A 20,355-nucleotide genomic window follows, 5' to 3' on the forward strand; every position below is an offset into this window, starting at 1 on the left:
GCAGTGCAGGGATGTTAGCATTTGCTCGCTAACATCCAATCAGAGCCGTTTTACATGGCCGATTATCTCATTCAAACCCAAAAACGTGTAAATAAGTTTTGTTTTTAAATACTTTGTCCTTCACTCCCAAAAATTTATTTATACGTTTTTTTTCCCATGTTTTTTTTTTTTATGCAAGGGCAAACAGAAGGCTTTGATGCAGCTTCTGACATGAAGAGGTGGCTTAAAGCAATGGTAGTTATTACAAAAAAACTGAAGGTGGCAGCAGAGTATAAGAGATCAACCAAGGCCATGTTGCAACAAGCTCTTTTTGACAGTGTTTTCAACAGGAATGTAAATAATGATGAACTTAACTATATTCTAATGCTAATTGCTGCAAAATGAAAACAGATGCAAGTATATATTTTTTCCTGATGAAAGAAGGGACTCTACTCATTCTTTTGGTAGGTTCCATGTTTTTATAGCAACAGAACACAATATTCTGTGGGCCTAGCAAAATCTGTCAAAATCCAGCAAAACAGCCGGGAGCAAAGTGGGTTGCTTCAGTGAAAATGGCTGGGAGTGAATGAATTAATGGCCCATTGATTTTAATTATATCTATAAATCACAAAGACACAAAATTCTTAAAAATTCTAAATGCCATTTAAAAAACAACAACTTTGGATTGTTCCATTTTGTATTATGAATGTGTTGGGCAAGATTGGTAGATGTGTGCATTTTATTTCATCAACCCATGACTGTGGATGGTATGAAAAACAATGACTTCTCAGCCATGTTATTTGTTTGCGTGGTGTGAAAGTAGTGATTTTGATTGACATTGAAATGTTCTTCTCTAAGGACAGATTATGTTAGAGTTTGCATTCAGAACAATTGAATGTTTGTCTATGAATACAAATGCAATTTAAATATATACAATATAAATATGTGACAAATCAATTGTGGCAGAGTATCAAGGCATTTAAGGATACTGTGAAATGTGAAAATGGCAGGAAAAGTAACACGTATCCTAATTTTCCTTATATATGTGGGGTGCCCATGGCCCCCCCTGGCCACCACATAGCTCCACCACTGATGTTAAGATGAAAAACCTACGTACAAATGTAACACTTATTGGGTAGGTAGTGGCGTGATGGAGGCGCCATATCAAAATATTTTTATGGATCTCAGAATGTTTTTAAGGGCACATACTTCATAGATTTTTTTTTTACATGCATATGAATAATTCAGGTGACATAAATATTCTTGATGTGTGTGAACATAATATTCTACTAATCCACATCCGTTAAAGTGAAGACACATAATTGATAAATAATTACATTTAATAATGTACCAAAGTGTAGCACAAATAGCTCATTTTCATTCAACAATGTACCATGTTTAATCACTTTAATATTTTCTTTTTAAAACAATACACCAGGCAGATTGGGGAGTCTGCGAAGCAACAAATCAGAGACATTTGTTCATGTCAAACTGGCCCTTCATGTATCTTCTGCTCGGATGGGGAATGATTTGTGAATATATGATTTAACTGGAGAAAATGATAACTTGGACACAAATAATAGCACCCTTCCGAAAAAAAAGCACCACAATAAAGAAAAGGAACATGAATGCAGAGCTGCAATCTCTTAGCAGCATTTCCACAAAAAAATAAAATAAAAAGTCAATACACCCAGAATAACACAAACACTAAAGAAGTGTGTGTGTGTGTGGGGGGGGGGGGGGGGGTGTGCGTGTGACCAAGTTGCAAAATGGCACTATATGGACAAAAGTATTGGGACACTCTGGAAAGAATTTCTAATGATACATAATTAATATACAACTAAGAGTTCTGGTCCTTGTCTATCTCAAGACTTTTTGTCTGTATAGTGTACATTTTAAGTACATTTCCATCATGTACGGAAGAAATCATGTCACCAGTTTGAATGATGATCATTAATCATGTGGCTAACCCGCAGAAGAGACAGTGTATAATTAGACAATGAGTCACAGTGGCGCACTTACTCAGACACTGAATTTCCGCTTATATTTAAAGTTACTTAAAGTGTCGAGCAAGGGTATTCATGTGGCAAAAATAGTGAGTGTCTCTCAGCACATGATTGGGCTTCTTGACTTTCTTTTGGAGATTTCATTGAAAGCTGCCAAACGCAACACAAAATTGCATCCCATAAAATGTTAGCTGCTAATGCTACAAATGTGGCTTTCGGTCCTGTGCAGCATGAAGCGATTTTAGAGAACTGATAGAACGAACGAACGAACACAAAAAGATGTCGAGGGCAAGATGAATGCTGCAGGTTGTCAGGTGATGTCAAAACAAACACAATTGTACTTAATACTGTACATGCCATGCCCTGTGACTGCTGACAATTTGTGCAAATCAAATTCTGCTCAAATGACTTGATGAACACTTAGCTAGGCTATACACAACAGACTATTAGCAAGGAGGGAAAAAAAACACTGGTCAAGTAACAACTATCAGGTAACTTAGACAAAAACTTCTATAATATACGGTATTCCTTTTTATGGAGGTTCCTTTTCTTTACAAAGTGGATTTTTGTTTTTGAAACACATAGCTGAACAAAAATATGACCTCTTTACATTGAAGCAAACAAAGTGGCCCTCTGAACACCGAAACCTGTCCTGAAGTAGCACCAAAAATATTACAACAGAGGGCAGATTTCAGCAGCCGTCCCGCCAGTGGAATGTACAGCTCAGCTCAGGCTGCTTTGGGAGGGATTTGCTCTCCCGTGGACTCGGGCTGCTCTGAACTGATAAGGCACCACTTGGTGTTTGGCAGCATCCCAACTAAGACCTCCTTCAGGCTGCTGCCACAAGGCTCATTTTGTGAGTGTGTGTGTTGTGAGGTTCACCGGTCCAGATCAGTGTCCCTGGCATGTCTTGCAGCACATCTGTCTAAAATAAGGCCGACTGCAGAACTTGAACCTGAGCACTAGGGGGCAGTAGGCCACAGTGTTCACGTCTTTGCACTCTGCAGGGGAGACACATGAAATAGTTTTAGAATAATAACACAACTTATTTATCACTTGCAATCCTGAATATTGACTAACTATTGGGTTGCTCAATTGTGAAGACTCGAGGTTTAGAATCAGAGACCAGGGTTATAGTTTAAACCCCACAGGGAAAATAAATTACAAATAGATTATCGGAGAGATGCTAGTGTATGGAATCAGCGATTCTTTTTGCCCCAAATCTGATTCCATATCTTACATGCTAAAGAAAGCACCATGATTGTAAGTGTTCCTTCATTTAACTGTAGATTACATTAGCATTTAGCAACTGGAAGGGTAACATGCTTTGCTAACTCACTAATGCTAGCGTACTAAACCCTTTTAAGCATTTGTTTTTTGAATTTACAGTTGAATCATCTTCTGGTATTATTTTTGTCCATTCACACTCTACACTGAAATAACTGTGACTTTGAATGTGTTTTATGCTTTAAAAGGCTTAGCTTACTACACTTTGGCCAGTCACCTTCAGGATTGTCTGTACTGATGGGCATAATGAGGTCACATTTGCTCTTGCACTGTTGCATGGAGGCTGGTCTCAGATGCTCCAGACATTCGTTGGATGGCATGCCGGTGTGGGTCCGACACTGCACAGATCGCATCTCCTGACCCAGTCCACACTTGGCAGAACACTGCGAGGCAGAAACATACACGCGTGCCAACTACTGCTCACAGTAACACAGCTTCCTGAAATATGAAGTACTGTATAGGTAATTTGCAGATGTTGAGGTGATGTAAAAATAACATTTATATCTCACTTATACCAAAAAAAACTCATGCCAAAAGTTTTCACTCACACAAAATCAATACATTTATGAATCTGTATGTCACCCCAAAACTTCTCAAACAAACCAACAAAGCTCACAATCACAAAAAAACTCACACTTGTGAATTTTTTTTAAATAAAAAAAACTCCCCAAAAACTCACTCACACACAAATCAATATATTAATCAATCTGTATGTCACCCAAAAACTTCTCAAACAAACCAACAAAGCTCACAATCACCAAAAACTCTCATTCACAACAAAACCCTCACATTAAAATCTCAAATACTTACCAAGAAACCTCTCACATTCACTGAAAAAATAACATGCTTTCTGTGTGTTGTCAGTGTTACAGTCGATGGAGGGATGAAGAAGTCAATCAGCATTTGAAGGATTTTTGTTTTTAGTAAAGAACTTTTGGTGAATCTGAAAACCTTAGATTTTTTGGAGGATTAAGTTTGAGTTTTTTTGGTTAATTTTTTTAGAGTGACAGTTGTTGTTTTTGGTGCAGGGCATTTTTTATTTTTGTAATGAGGGCGAGAGTTTTTTTGTGAATGTGAGACTTCTTTAGGTGAGGTTTATTTGGTGGGTATAACTGTTTTTTGTTTTGTTTTTGGTCCATGGGAGATTTTTTGTCGATGTGAAGAGTTATTTTTTTTTGGTGTATGTAAGTTAAAAAAAATATATTTTTATTTTTTTTAGGTTAGAGTGACTGATATTTTGGTGTATGTGATAGTTTTTTGAGTGATGAGAGTTTCTTTTGGTATGTGTATATATACATTTTATTCATTTTTTGGTGTGACTGTTTTTTTTGGGTGTGAGAGATTTTTGGTGGGTATGGGAGGTTTCTTTTGGTGAGTGTGACTGTTTTTTGTTAGTTTGTTTGTTATTTGGTCCATGTGAGAGGTTTTTGGTAGGTGTGAAGAGTTGATGTTTTTTTTCTGGCGAGACTGACTAATTTTTTTGGTGTATGTGACAGTTTTTTCATTTAAGTGAAAGTTTCTTTTGATATACGTATATATGAATTTTATTTATTTTTTTGCGTGAGAGGTTTTTGGTCAGTTTGAGAGTTTTTTTTTGGTGAGTGTGACTTAGTTTTATTTATTTATTTGTTCTCTAAATACGATTTTTTTTGGTGGGTGTGAGAGGTTTTTGGTGAATGTGAGTGATTATTTTTGACATGTTTGAGAGGTTTTTGGTGACAGACTTTTTTTGGTAAGTGTGAGTGATCTTTTTTAGTGTATGTGAGGTCTTTATTGTGAGTGAGAGTTTCTTTTGATATATGTGAACATTTGGTGGAGTTATTTTTTGGGCGTGACCAAATTTTTTGTGAATGTGAGAGGTTTTGGTGGGTGAGTTTTTTTTGGGGGGGGGGCTGATTTTGGGGTGTATATGAGAGCTTTTTGCTGACTGTGATCCTTTTTTTTGCTAAGTGTGACTGTTTGTTTCTGGTGTATGCGAGAGTCTTTTAGTGGGTTTGATATTTCTTGGCCTACACTACATCTCATAGATGGTGACAGGCTTACCTCTCCCCAAGGGCCCATCACCCACTGCGGCGGAGGGCATCGCTTCAGGTTACAGCGCACTCTAGAGGTGGGTCTGCCATGCTTGGGGCACTTAGCGTCTGGCAGCGTGTCTCCACTCTCCCCACTCTTGCACAAAACCACTCGATGTCTGTAGCCAGGACCACAGCTGGGTGTACACTGTAGGCGGAGCACATGAGGATAAAGGGAGAGCGAAGAGGAGAAAAAAAGAGCTTGGGGTTCACTGCGGTCACAAGCAACACAAAGCTTTGTCCACTCAAAAGAGGGCAGCAGCTGTACAAAAAAAATACAGTCTAAAGCCTGCTCAGTTTCAGTAAATCAGCTGGATATGGTTATTTCTCTTGTCTGCGCCTTAGTTTTCTTGCAAAAGACGTCAGAGAAAAGCTACACAAAATTGTGCAACTATGAAGCTTTGTTTAATGATTGAAGTTGGTAGTCTGCTTACTTGTCATGGTGTAATTATAACGCAGGGGATGGAAACAAAGTGAACACGTGTAACAGACATTCTCAATAGTATTTGAACAGCAAACAAGCATCATTTGAGGGTATGCTTACACGAGCTAATAACAAACTAGCTGGACATTTTTCTAAACAAGTACATTTGCAGATAAGAATGGAAGAAGGCAAACTGTGTGTTATTGTAAGTTTTTTGATGCAAACTTAATAGAGTTACTCCATTTAAAAAAAAAACATGTTGCAAATGACTTAAACTAAAGCAGTATAATCATTGCCACGTTATTTTGTGCACCCCATTTTCATCAACACTCCACAAGGAGTTATGAGTTGACCCAAACTCAATTTTCTAGTTACAGGAGCAAATCCTTCTGCCTACCTCTGACCAGTTCAGGGCCATCCATTCAGGAGGGCAGCTGTGGTTGTTGCAGGGTTCAGTGAACGAGGGGCGTGAAGGGGGGCAGGCGGAGTCATCCAGGACCTTCTCCTCCGACGCAGAGATCCTCCTTTTGCATAAAACCTGACGTGTCCTCAGTCCGCCATTGCAGCTGCGACTGCACTCCGACCACACCCCTGTCCACCAGCTAGCCAAGACAACAATGCTTATTTAAATCCAGACTGACACAACTGTACAATGCAGCACGTGCAACATGGAAAAAAAGTCCAAACACTCACGTTGGGGAACATGGCTCAGTATTGCAGATTCTGCGCCTCTCTTTGGGTTTGTGCTTCTTATCACAGAAGTGGTTGTAAACAATGCCGTGATCTGATAGCTTCCGACACACCACCTGCTGGATCTGCTCACCTAAAGGCAAAGGCAACACACGCATGTAGAAACATTCAGCACGAGTATGTATTCCGTTTGAAATGTCACTTTCACAATCGCAGGAAGGTGTGATTCATTGTCCACCTTATATTATTAAAGGGAAACTTGACTCATTGAGCCATTTTCAACAGTAAGAAGATAATATTGTGTCTATAATTAATGTGATGTCATTATTTTTCATGAACAATTAATACCTTTAAAAACTAATTTTGCCACTTGTTGTCGACTGAATATGACATAACCTGTGCTGAGGAAACAGGTAACGACCAATCATGGCTCAGTTTGCCGACCAAACCCAGAAAATAGGTGAGCCATGATTAGTCGTTAACTATTTCCTCAGCACAGGTGATGTCATCTTCAGTTGACAGCAAGTGGAAAATGTGTTTTTAAAGGTATTAATTGCACATGAAAAATAATGAAGTTATCCAATTAATTCTGGACAAAAAAATCTCTTTTTAGTATTCCATTAAAGCGCCAAAATTAGTTGTCCCTGGTGACAAGTTTACAAGTTCCCCTGAGTTCTTTTGGCAACTATTATGCATAAATTGTTTTCCTTCTTCTGCTTTTTCCCGCAATGGATGTGTGTGTTCTTAGACTTCTGTTATTTAAATGTTACATAACATAACAGAAATTGTGAAATATCAATAAATTATACATCAACTAGACGCATTTGTAGAAAAGTTAATTTACTGTACTTAACACATACTATACAATATACAGTATTATAAAGATTCAATTTAAACAGAAAAAAATACTTTACAGGGGCCAATCTCTCCTATGAAAAATTATTCTAATTTCTTGCAGCAGTGAATTGTGGAGTTTTGTTAGCTGGAAGACCATGAAATATTTCATCGATGGGAGTTTCATTATTTAGTTGAACTAATGAAGTAAATGATATTTTCCACAATATTCTCATTTATTGAGATGCAACAGTATGTGCGCTCATACTGCAATGTCCGCAAATAACACACGTATTTTCATTGACGTATCTGCAGACTTTCAGAAGCCATTTGACTGCTTAATACTGGGTTTTCAAACATTAGTCAAGAACAATATTAACACATAAAAAATGAACTAAAGTCAATCAAAACAATTGTCCCAGAGGCATCACTTCCCCATGTGAAGATATTTCATTGTACAGTAAGGTGTGAGTTTACCTCCAGCACAAAGAGCAGAGCAGTGTGACCAGGATGTGTGGTACCAGGCAAAACCGATCAGTGGTTCCCGGTTGACAGGTGGATTAAAACGATAGTGAATTCCAAGGTTCTCCTCCTGGACCATTACCTGCACACAGATTTAAAATATTAAATAACATACACTTTTATCATCTTATATGCGTACAGCACGTCAAACAAATATCTAGTTAACAGATGTTGTTTTTACCATGACAACAAGGGTGATATTTGTTGGTCCCAGAGCCTCAAGTGTTTCCGGCCCGTCAGTGGGACGCCTGTAGTGGAAAGTTGTTCCAGCGACATCAAAACTGTGTGGTGTGTCAGTGGCCAGCTTCGCATTGAGCAAGAACTGATCACTTTTACTCTTTAGCACTGCAAAACAGAAGAGAAGAAAATCTCATCTTGTTCATCAATGGTCTCCAAACTTTTTCTACCAGGGATCCATACCATTTTTGGGGAAGCCATTGCTGTACATGACAAAACTATATGGACAAATGTATGGAGGCACGCCTCGAGATTGATCAATTAATCAATCAATACTTGACTAATACACCTTATAAAAGTAAAATATTCTATATTTTACCAACATATTTGAAAAAAGTGTATCCTTTTAATTCTTTTAGTTCTGCCATGGCAGCTGCCATCATGACATGTGTCCAAGTACACAAAGTAAGATCAGAAATGACATACTTGGAGGCGTTTGGTTGCAAAGAACCCTGACCCATCAAAACCTTTGAGATCAACTAGAATAAACATATTTTAGAAAGTTTTTCTTTTTTGGGGTAGTTTAAAAATATATATATATTCCTTACCTGCGGGTGTCATGGCTAGTGTCCCAATACCTTTGCCCAAATTAGCACAAAGTAAATCCAGTGTTTACTTTAGAATACATGATTTTAAACTACTTAAAGCCCAACAACTTAAACTAAAGTACATTAGGATCTTACCAATGTTGTTCAGAGAAATGTTGAGCTCTTGTATGTGGATGAAGACTGAGCCTTTTGGGATTCGGATGACCTCTTCATAACCTGAGAGATAAACACACAGGGCAATTTACAAATAAATCCCAACAATGGACCACATCACCTGCAATACCAGTCAGTATTACGAGCACTGATAAGCTGAGAAAGAGATTTCAAACATTTTCTGTCCCATATCAACTATACACCTGTAAATGGTGCTAACCACTGGTATGTCCTTGTCTGCCAAGAGACAGAGATCCAAATGATCAAGCACCCACACACGCTCACACACATCCTGTCAAAGCTGGTAAAAGCAAAAGCCAGGAGGAGCAATTACTGTTCTCTGAGCAACAGAAGATGTGATGCATGAGTAGTGTTTAACTCTGTGGGATGCCGATGGACCGAGCAGAAGCTTCAGATTCCGACTACATTCCCGGGCAGCCGCCCTTTGGACACTAAATGCCAATAAACTGCCTCTTCACTCGATTCCCTCAATCTGTTTTCCTGTCCCTTTCATTTTTACTGGCGTCTCCTCCGCGTGTACTCTGCCAGCAAGATGGCCACTGCAGCCATGCGAATAACTTCAGCCTTACTTGAGGATGAAGGAATGAAAATGGAGGCATACAATAATTCCTTCCAGTGCTTCAACCGCAAGAGTGAAGGAGAGGCTTGGCAGGAAATCTCTTTATGGAGCTCTGGGAGGTGAGAAAGGCAAAGTTGTAAGTGTCTGGATGAAGGTGTGGAAGATTAGAAGGACATGGTCTGAGGGTTTTGGCTGACAGGCACAATGACAGCTGAAGTGGATGGAATCAGTAAGTCTATGTGGTGGACTTGGAGCGAAGATCTAGAGCTGTAAATCTTGAGCAACTCGCCACTGCCAAACACAGGCGAGGAATTGTTGGATGTAAAGAGACTTACAGACAATATTTTAAGACTTACGGCACATTATACAGTTAAACACGTCACTATGATGGATGAATCTCTCTTCTATTTTATAATAGTCTGGCTCATTCACAGTTGTGGCCATTGTTGTCTCGCACACAGAAACCCTGACATAACACTACAGGAGAAGTTTAGAGAAATCAAACTTGCTATTGACATGATCGGGGGATTTTCTCAGTAATTAGACTAATTGCTACAGGTGCTACAGGTGAGTCAAATATCCATGGATTGGCTTAATGTGGTAGGTTTAAAGTGGGGAAAAAAGAAGCAGAGTAATATGAAAATGCACTGCACTTTGAAGCCGGACGTTAACCTTTGGTTAAACACAAAGTAGAAAGTTTAAATACAAATTTTTAAGCGGTGGTTTGAATGTGACAGGTATACCTCAAGGGTTCATTTTGAGCCCCTGTTCTTTTCTGTATCAACAGGATTCAGTTTTATCAAGACTTCTGACTAAGTGTGAGTGTTCCACAGATCAATTTTAAAGTAGATATGCACAGTGATGACTAACACTCTGGGATGGGCAACAACCATTACAACTGTCAGCAATAAAACAGGGATCCCGTAAAAAAAAAGAAAAAAAAAAGAGAGAGAGCAATGATGATGACATGTCAAATCGGTCAATTTACCGTATGAACAATACTGAGCTCTTATGAAAAAAATACAAATAAAAAAATAACAGGGATCCCGTCTGTTTCTTTCTTTACCAGGTTTATACATACTAGTTTTGTTTTAGGTTTCAAATAAGGGTGACACGGGTGATATTCTGTGGTTACCTGATTCAAATAGATATAATATAATAAATTATATAATAAACTGAACCGTTGACATGTGAGTATATGAAATGAATTATGTGTGTTATGTTAATTAAGGGCACCATTAAACGGTCTGGAAATTAGGCTTATGTAATAGGTCTGTATGCAAAAAAATTCCCTTTAAAGACACAGAATTGCCTGCAGTTATGTGTCCACAGTGTACCTACAATAAAGTCTGCAGGGATATATGGATGGATGATAAGGACTGGAGTGATACATTTTCATCTCGGCTGTCCTTTAATTAACTTTTTTCATGTTAATGTTGTTTTCCCGTGTTTGTATATCTTCAACTATATGTGCTGATGTCATCATTGTTTCACCTCCTTCGGCCAGAGAGTCATTGAAAACTCCCTCCACGGACTCGCAGCTGCTGCCGTCACCCCCGCAGATCCGACAGCGGTCCTCACGAACTTCTGAGCTGAGAATGCGATCGCAGCCGACGTGCTGCGAGAAGAGACGAGAGAATGAGCCGTGGGGGTCACTCGAGGTCACGGGTGAGGGGGCGCAGTCGGTGAGTGGAGAGGTGTCGGGGACCAGACCGAGGGATTACCTCTAATGTCTTCCAGACCTTTTTCCACAACACAAAGAGCTCAGATGACACGTCCAGATGTGTTTTCTGATCCTAGGCATACATTATGCTAAAGTCAAGGGTGTCGATACCAATATTCTTCATGATGAGCAAAACAGGTGGTCTTCCTCAAACTTCTTGATAGTAACAACTGCTCTTTTCATTATTAGTCCAAGTGACATTTGCTTATCATTAATGGAGGTTTAAGTTCATCATTAATTTTAAAGGATTAGAGCATGGTTTAACACCAGATCCAGAATTAAAGACTCTGAATTATCCTATAGTTACAAACAGCATGTTATCAAGTGGCATTACAATGAGGGAAGTGGTAGGTTGCAACTGGCAAACACACAGACACTTCTTGCCAAAACATTATACAATTCTCATTTTACCATTGAATATAATTAAATTTGGTGTTTGCTAATGCAGTGAAGATCCATTAAAGTCCTACAAAATGATGGATCAGGTGACCTTGTCACTCTGTATGTTTAATGAACTGCACTCTTGACATTTTAATGTATAATTAGGTTAAGAGTGTGGGATGTCAAACTCATCATGTGTTTAAGCCATAGTGGATATTTGATCTCTGGAGCGTTCTCATTATCATTATAAAGGCAGAATTGTTGAAGGAACTCTTTTTAACTAATACATATTTTGTTACACAAACATGTAAAGGCACTTGATCAAATTTAATCACATATTTTCAAAGAGTTCTTGATATATTCTGTACTGTGTATTTTACACTGAAAGAAGTCAGCAACAAATCAGCTTCATGTCTTTTTCAGTTGGGTCTGGAAAGGACATGCCTTTAGTCTGTAACTGCATGTTGTGTTTAACTGGACCATCTGTTCCTGGGTTATTTCCCTCCCTACACCCGCCCCTTCTTCTATTTCTGCCTTGTCAGACTCCAACTTTGAAACTACAGTCAGCATGTCATTACAAAAGAGACAAATGTTCCTCTGTGTTGTCCCTAGAAACCCCATGTGTGTTAACACAATGCAAAAAAAATAATAAAGTAAGCAAAGCCTCTTTCTTGTCCCATACACGGCAGAATGATGGTGTGCTACAGGAGGGTAAGGAGAGAACAAAAGAGGTGTAGAAAAGGAGAAAGAAGGCGATAATAGGAATGGAAGTGAATGAAAAGCCAGCATGCAGAGTGGACTGACTCACAGCGGAACTGCAAGGTCACAGAGTACAGGGGGAAACAGAGAAGAGGGGAGGAGGAGGTTGGAGAGAACAAGAAGGATGCACATAAACAAAATCCTCTTGTTGGGTGAGTGCAGGGACTGCAGTCTTCCTTAGTCAATCTCAGCCACTCGAAGAATGAGTGGGTATGAAAGAATGTGCTCTGTGTAACAGTCAAAAACGGTTCGTGATCTATACACCAGTGAAATGGTGACCCCATTGGACAAACAGTTTGAGTTGATTTCAACTTACATGAGCAATAGCCTTAATTCTGTAGAGCAAATTTCACTCTAAACATAGTCTATTTGGTCCCACTCTAAAATTTACACTTTGAAGAGAGTAAAATAAAAATAAAATAAAGTCACTCAAGGGTTGACAAGCCCACAACTTCAGGTTGAGAGAGAGCCAATCTACTATCTGAGCCATGCAAATCCTACTGTGTTTTTGTATATCGCTTGTCAGCTGGAATCTTCATAACGCCAAGACCAAAAACATCATATAAGCAAACAGTAGGAGTGGCATAGCTCAAGTGGAAGTCTCCCAAGCTGAAGGTCGTGAGTTCACTCCTCAACCCTTGTGTATCTTTTATTTATTTTTTAACTAGTCAAATTTAATCAAAATCTCTCCTTGCAAAATTTAATTTTAAATTAAAATTTGAGTGAAAAATCTTTCATAGTTTTTTTTTCATTGGATAAGCAAATTCTCTCGTACACACTGAAAATACTTTGAGTAAAATTTACTCTGAATATTTCACTCTCTTCCAAGTTAAATTTTACTCTGTTTAGAGTGGGACCAATAAACTCTGTTTAGAGTGGGACCAATAAACTCTGTTTAGAGTTAATTTACTGTAAATTTATTGTGTAAATTTACAGTAAATGAAATAAAAGTTCATTATTAACACATGTAATTATAGGAATGTAGCAATACCCAAACGTCATGATGCAATATCGAGATATGAACCTCACGGTACGATATTATGGGGAGGTAGGCCTATATAAAAAAAGCACATACTTTAATATTGTTTAAAAAAAAAAGAAGCTAAAATTGAAAAAAAGCACAATACTATTTTTTTTGTACAGTACATAACAGCAGTGAAAAAGAAATAGGTTTGGCCAGCCTTTTTTTTTTTTATGTCTCGTCTATGGTCATAATTATACATATAGTTCAAATAGTACAGGCAACATTAACCTCAATGCACATAAACAGCCAACACTCACTAATAACACTTAATATTGAGGCACTTAGTTGCTAATACACGCACATTGTGCTCGGGTCAATTTGTGGAGCAACTCAAATATATTACGTTCCCCTTCATATAGACCAGTGGTGTCAAAGTCCGATCCTCGAGAGTCTGAGTCCTGCATGTTTTAGAGGTTTCCCACGTTCAACACAGCTGATTCATATTTAAGCTCATCAGCAAGCTCTGCAGGAGCCCGATAATTATCCTGATCATTGAAACAGACCTCGAAAACATGCAGGACTCAGGCCTTCGAGGACCATGGATATAGACGTTAGCGTGGGTCTTAAATGTAGGTGGCCAAAACATGCCTAATTCAAATTTAACTGCAGTAATAGACAAACCACCAAAGGGTGCTGGATGGAACTGCACAAATGTGCCTCTTTTAATATCGTGACATGACGACGGTAATATTGTGGCAGATTTAATATCGCGATATTGCCCTTATCGTTACATCCCTAGTATTTTGTCCACTGTTTGACTAGGTCATCCAAAGGTCATTAATAAAACAGTGCTGTACATACAAAAGAGAGTAAGGAACAAGCTAAAACATCAATACATGAAAGTCATCAGACTATTAACATTAGCGAAATATTTTTCTTTCATTTCATTATTAATGAAGCCTTAAATAGGCCACTAATAAAGGAAACCTAAGGTTATATTTTGAAATGGAGCAGCTGTTGATTCCGATCATCAGCTGTTGCAGCCTTCCAACGGGCAAAGACTTTAAGAGCGGATCCTCGAAATGCATGCATTGCAGTCCGCTCACATCTAGTAGTTGTCAATCTTACAAATGTAGCTCACCTTACACTCGCCATTGACACACACATCCAGAGAGTCGTCTCTGCATGGTGTGCCGTCTACCACTGCTGGCGCACGTTCAGTGTAGAAGTTGTATCCCTCCGCCAGGCAGTTCAGGGAGCATGTTTTCACACCACCTACACACACACAACATAGACTTTTAAGTACTTGGGCAAGCTGATTCATTCAACATTATCCACGAGACAAAGCAAAGTAAAAGGACAATGATCCAATTCTTCTGTTCCAAACGTTTATTCATTGTAAAGCCAATATTTAGGTAACTGCTACAATCTACGACAGTACCGGTGGAGGTTTTGATTTCGAATATCGGCTCTGGCCTTTCTTTACGGTATTGCTATTTTATTGCTGCGCGCGTGTGGATATTCTCCGGGTAATTCGGCTTCCTCCCATATGTTCTATTTGTTGTATCCTAGTACTTATTGTGTTGCTATGTGCAGCACCCCCCTCCCCCCTTTCCTCATGTCTCTTTTTTCCTTCAAATAAACTTGGGCCACTAACTAGCGAACCGCCAGGCTTCCCATTCTGTCTCCCTGTGTTGGTCATTGCTATTTTTCGTGTTTCTCGGATGGCTTGTGACTGTGAAACAAAAAACGGTTTGAACTGGAAAATCCATCTATCCATCCATTTCCCTAACCGCTAATCCGCATTTTTCGATTTAAAAGATGTGAGTGAGTGACTTTCCTGTTCAAAGGCCATAGTCACACATGATTTTCGACAGAAAATAACACAAATTCTTGCAGGATTTTCTGACGAGTTACTTGCGGTCACGCCTGATGACGTTGAACTTCAGGATATTTATATCGAAAGTTTGATTAACCTCCGAACTGCATAACAATAATAAAGGCATTCGACTTTTGACGTTTGACTCACCAAATCCCAGCAACACAAAATTAATATGCTTAATTCAAAAAATCTGACATGATGTAAATAAAACTCCTTTTGTGTTCATTATTTGCACAAGTGACGCCAGAAGGTGGACAATAATCTATACAAAAAAATCATTCATATTAGTATCCTCACTCTTCACCCTCTGAATTTATTTGTACAGTATTTTCCTGCAATGACTCAAACAACATTGCACACAACATTTAAAAAGCGCTTTCCAGCCGAATGGTGTGGTATATTTTTTCCTCTGAGGGGCCGTTGACATCCGTCTATGCTGGGTTTGTTTGTGTTGGCAGTGTTGAAGGAGGTACAGTATGTACTGGCAGGTTTAAAAAATTATGAAGTGGTCAGACCGTGGAAAACTGCAATTCCCAGAGTGCCTAGCTATGGCAGGGCAATCACTGCTTGCAGCTGTGCGTGCATTACAACTTGCAGGCCGTCCCGTGGTGTATGGGGGTTAAGAGTGAAGGATAATTGTTCTATAATAGAGCTTTCGCTGCGACGGCCTTATTTAATGAGCTGTCCTTGGCTGTCTGGACTGAGAGGTGACGGCTGTTTCTGTGCTGAGAGCGAGTGATTGCATAATCGTGAACGGCACAAAGACAGAGGTTCAGGAAGAGGAGTAAGGAAGAAAATGAGTGAGAGAAATGTGATCCCGAGGAGTGAGCCAGGCCTGACAATGACAGTGCAGTGCGATCTGACCTGAACACGCTGGGGCTATTTGAACAGCTGCAACAGATTTACATTGTAGGATCAGCTGTCTGAAGTTGCAATTGGCTTGCCACTTATCTCTGTGAGTCATTACGCTAGTGGAGGCCAAGATTAAAGGCAGTTTTGTAGTCGAAACGATTTAACTGTCACATCGAGTGCAGAAGAGCAAGGCATTGTGGGTTATAGGGGTCTCTGTATATGCTGCAGCATCTGCAGGTACTCTCTTATTTGTCTTTCAAAAACAGACATGCATGCACGGTCCTGCTTCAGAAATCAACACTTATGCTGCTTAGTCGGCGTTATTTACTTTTGAAGGGATTTTTTATGCAAAATGAAGATGAATGAGACACTTAAAAAGAATGTGCCGAGGAAGACCTACAAAAGAAAATACAAAGTGTAACGATACCGTAGTTGTATGTAATTTGATTGCGTAGGGAGATTTATCTCTGTATGAGAGAAAACTTCATGGATACATGAGAGTGAAGCTAAAGGTTTTTTTTTTTTAAAGGTTTTGAGCTTTAATATTAAAAAGTAGGAATGTCGAGTACCGATACCAGGTATCGGTATTGGGCCGATAACAAGGCTTTATTTCAAGGTATCGGCGGCCGATCTCAGTATTAGGAACTAGAAAATAGAAGAATAGAAAACTGCCATTAAATTCATGCAATTGTAAGGAAAATGCTATATTAGGAAATATAGTATATGCCTTCTTTAAAATCTTCTGTAATTGTTTTTTTTTGGAAGGAAAATTTGATGTATCAAAAATACTAGTGGTATCGGTACTTGGTATCGCTATTGGTGACTACTCAAGAGATGAGTTGAGTACTTGTACTGTTATCTGTTTGGTGGGAAAAGTGGTATCGAACATCTCTATTAAAAAGTCATATAGAGTGTTCCCTCACTCCCTCACACGCCCACCCACAACAAGTGAATTTCCGCAAATTAGAGGTCATTAAAAAAAAGTGGTTTTTTTCCCCCCTTCAACAACCGCTAATACTGTCTGTCACCTTAATGAGCTCTTTTGAGTTGCACAAACAAGCCTCGTTGCCTTCAATTGTTTTCTACTTCTCCTGCAGTGCACGTGCAAGGAGGGAGGTGGGAGAGGAATGAGGCGCATAGTGTACGAGTAACTGGGATGTGTTCTAAAAATAGTTCACCAGTGATGGGACACTGACTTACTAAGAAGAATTAAAAGAAGAAAAATGTCAACATTTTTTTTTTTTTACTTATCATAGAACACGTTTGACCAAATATTCTATATTTTGTTTAAAAATGTATTAGATTGTATTGATTGAAAGAAAGAGCTGTTTTTATTTACTTAAATATTACAAAAAAAGGACAAAAATAGCAGCATAAATGGACCCAAATAAAAATCTGCGATGAAGTGAAACCGCAATAAGTAACCCGTGAAGTAGTGAGGGACCACAGTAGAGGAAACCGCAGTATGGGAGTGACACATGTCATGTGGAATGTTTTCTATTCCATTTTTGATACCATTTAGGGTCACTAGGGTCACACAATTGTAAGTAGCATAGATGGAAACGCTTCACATATTTAGATTTATAATTGACTAAATAGATGATTCACTATTATTGACTTATAAAACACACTCACTCACCTCCTCTGTACGGCTTCCACGTGTATAATTTCCCTCGGAAAGGAACACTATCAAAGTTAGAACACTGCATCTCTCGAAAGTCCCGCGAGCCAACAGGACAGTCCTGTTAGACACATAAACAAAGTTCATATTCTGAATCCTTCATATTGACCAAATGAGTCATGACGACAACGGGACTCACATCAATATTACAGGACCTGTAGCGCTTTCTCTCCCCCAAACAGTACTTTCCACCAATGGTTGGCCTTCAAACAAGCAGAGACAATCCGGCCAGTCACACATCTGAGTGCAATTTAAAACTTTAAATGTCAACTCAGTGGTGGCTTCTCATCTCTATGCTGCCTGCATTTTCAATCTAACAGTCATCAAAGACCACGAGGCCACATCTCTGGCCACAGATGCATTGTATAATTGAATGACACTTAAAAATACAAGCATCTTTATAAATTATACCTGTATAGTACAGGTATAGTTTGAGACTCAATTGCTAGTTAACGACAAAGCTGACGTGTACCTCGGGCTGTCGCAATATCGCATAGAGGAGGAGACGCCACCTCCGCAGGTCCTGCTGCACTCTTCCCAAGGCGACCATAGGCCCCAACCTCCATCCACACCCTCTGGACGTGTCCCATATGCCACACAGATCCTCTTGTAGCACCACTGCAAGACATAACATTGTGCAAACGGCTCATATTCATAGGCGGAAATATAACCCTTTTATTGTTTATTATATATTCTTTACCCCTTTCTCAATGGTGTTGGTCTGACAGATGGTTCCTTCTGCAGCAGGAATGCTACTGGTGATGCATCGGTTGCTCTTGCTCATGCACCATAGCTCACTGCAGACCTCCTGCAGCAAGAGTTGTAAAGTTACTTAATAGAAACATTTCCGGTGTTGTATAGTCTTCTTATTAAGTCTAATTTGATTAGGTGTCATAAAAAGGATCATATAGACTAATTGGAATCAAACTCCAAAATCCAGGGCAGATTTTCTTGATATGAAATATGAGGCTGCAACCGAAATAGGAAAAAAAAGTGCTGACAAGAATACTCACTGCATATTTACACTGTCGGGACCTGACTCCATACTGGAAGCGGCACTGTTCGTCTGCGTCGTACGCCTGACCCGGGGCTGTGGTGGGGTACACAAACTCCTGCTTTGGGGGCACGTTGTTCAGACAGGATCCCATACCTGAGCTACAATACATCAAAAACACAAAAAATATGTGAGCTTCTCAAACTGTAAAATTTAATATTTCTGGCAAAAAAAGCCAGTTGAATGAATAAGAATTGTATGTTTTATTTGTCTGTAAGCATACTCTAGTTACTATAGCAATGCATACTGTCATGTGCATAGTTTTCTGACCATAAAATGCTTAATAGACATCTAGTGATTTTATCCACATATTTGTGGTGTTCTTGATATCTAAGAGGCTGACTCACTCCAAAAAGCTGGTGATGTAATCCCTGCTGCAGGCCGACCAGATGAACGGGTTCGTCTTCATGGTGATGTGGTCGGCCATCAGCTTGGCCGTCTCCTGGGTACGGGGCCCACACGCATTACCAATACCGTCATGGTTCATTCCAAACCTTAAGTTTTTGAAAAAAGCAATGATAGATAATGATAGCTCCCTATTTTATATGTACAGTAGTGGCTTTTATAAATGATTACTTTTGACATTTACATTTGAGGTTTGCAAAGTAACTGCAGATTCTGCTCCAAACCAAGCGTACTGAATAAAGTGAGTGAGGAAGAGCTGCGGTTCAAAATGCAGCACAATATGTTTTGATACTGTTTACTGCTGTAAGATGATCAAGGGGCTTTGTGCGTGTGTCTGTGTGTGTGTGTGTGTGTGTGTGTGTGTGTGTGTGTGTGTGTGTGTGTGTGTGTGTGTGTGTGTGTGTGTGTGTGTGTGTGTGTTAGGACCCATAATAACGTACGACTGCACAACCTAATACACAAGTAGCTAAAGGGAAGTTAAGTAAAATAAATTCTCGACAATAATATCTTCTATACCCCCCAACTGAAAATGGCATCACTGTTGCTCACCTCAAGAAATTACCAATCACGGCTCACCTGTTTTCTGACTTTGCAAGCAGAGCTGTGATTGGTCGTTCTGTGAGCCCCGAACAATAATGTAATATCATTTTATATAATATTTACTTAAAAAAAGCCTAGAAAAGTTTTTTTTACTCAGAAATTCTAAGTAAATTTTACAAGGTGAGTTTTGAATACATTTGACCAATTTATTTATTATTATTTTTAATTTATTCAAGCATTGAGGAACGAACACAAGGTTTTTCAGCCACTCTACCAAATGAGCCAGTCCACTCTTGCTGTTTGCCACTATACTGCATTGCTGGTGTGTCCAAAATTAGACCAAAAACAGGTCTCTTCTGCCTGACACCATCAATATACTAACACACAACAGGAGCGGCATGGCTCATGTGGTAGAGTGGCTGTCTCCCACCATGACTGTTGGGGATCCTTGAGTAGCTTTTTTTTTCTTTTTATAAATTGGTAAACTGTACTCAAAACTCTCCTTTTAAAATGTACTTAGAATTTCTGAGTGAAAAAACTTTACTAGCTTTTTTCAAGTAAATATGACTTCTTTTTTTAAAGCCACCCCCTGAGATAGATAAAAATGGGTGGATTTTTGATACTGATGCTTAATTCATATTCCACAAATGCAATATGAACCCGTGGGTGTCATTTTATTTTGAAATAGCCTGGTCAGAACCATCAAAAAGCCCAAGCAAATTTCTGACTTAAAAAATATAATAATGCTCGGGTAACTGGAGTCTATCCCAGCTGACTTCAGG

At 39.1% G+C, this 20,355-nt stretch overlaps 1 protein-coding gene across 3 annotated transcripts in view; it reads right to left on the reverse strand.

The window, feature by feature from the left end:
* Positions 1-1,369: 1,369 nt before the first annotated feature.
* adamts10 (ADAM metallopeptidase with thrombospondin type 1 motif, 10) overlaps positions 1,370-20,355 on the reverse strand; it is a 44,256-nt gene continuing 25,270 nt past the window's right edge. For all 3 annotated transcript variants that reach the window (XM_086090192.1, XM_086090193.1, XM_086090194.1), the window contains exons 11-26: positions 18,976-19,122; positions 18,588-18,729; positions 18,275-18,382; positions 18,047-18,192; positions 17,714-17,777; positions 17,533-17,635; positions 14,301-14,434; positions 10,827-10,950; positions 8,735-8,815; positions 7,996-8,159; positions 7,770-7,896; positions 6,462-6,591; positions 6,166-6,370; positions 5,316-5,492; positions 3,490-3,655; positions 1,370-2,986 (exon numbers count right to left, since the gene is read on the reverse strand). In XM_086090192.1, coding sequence (XP_085946318.1) covers positions 2,877-2,986; positions 3,490-3,655; positions 5,316-5,492; positions 6,166-6,370; positions 6,462-6,591; positions 7,770-7,896; positions 7,996-8,159; positions 8,735-8,815; positions 10,827-10,950; positions 14,301-14,434; positions 17,533-17,635; positions 17,714-17,777; positions 18,047-18,192; positions 18,275-18,382; positions 18,588-18,729; positions 18,976-19,122 — 2,128 coding nt within the window. In that variant the 3' untranslated portion in view covers positions 1,370-2,876. The remainder of the gene's footprint in view (positions 2,987-3,489; positions 3,656-5,315; positions 5,493-6,165; positions 6,371-6,461; positions 6,592-7,769; positions 7,897-7,995; positions 8,160-8,734; positions 8,816-10,826; positions 10,951-14,300; positions 14,435-17,532; positions 17,636-17,713; positions 17,778-18,046; positions 18,193-18,274; positions 18,383-18,587; positions 18,730-18,975; positions 19,123-20,355) is intronic.

The sequence above is a fragment of the Leptonotus elevatus genome, chromosome 11 (genome assembly GCF_054856555.1).
Source record: "Leptonotus elevatus isolate MCC_2025b chromosome 11, RoL_Lele_1.0, whole genome shotgun sequence".
Taxonomy (NCBI): Eukaryota; Metazoa; Chordata; class Actinopteri; order Syngnathiformes; family Syngnathidae; genus Leptonotus; species Leptonotus elevatus.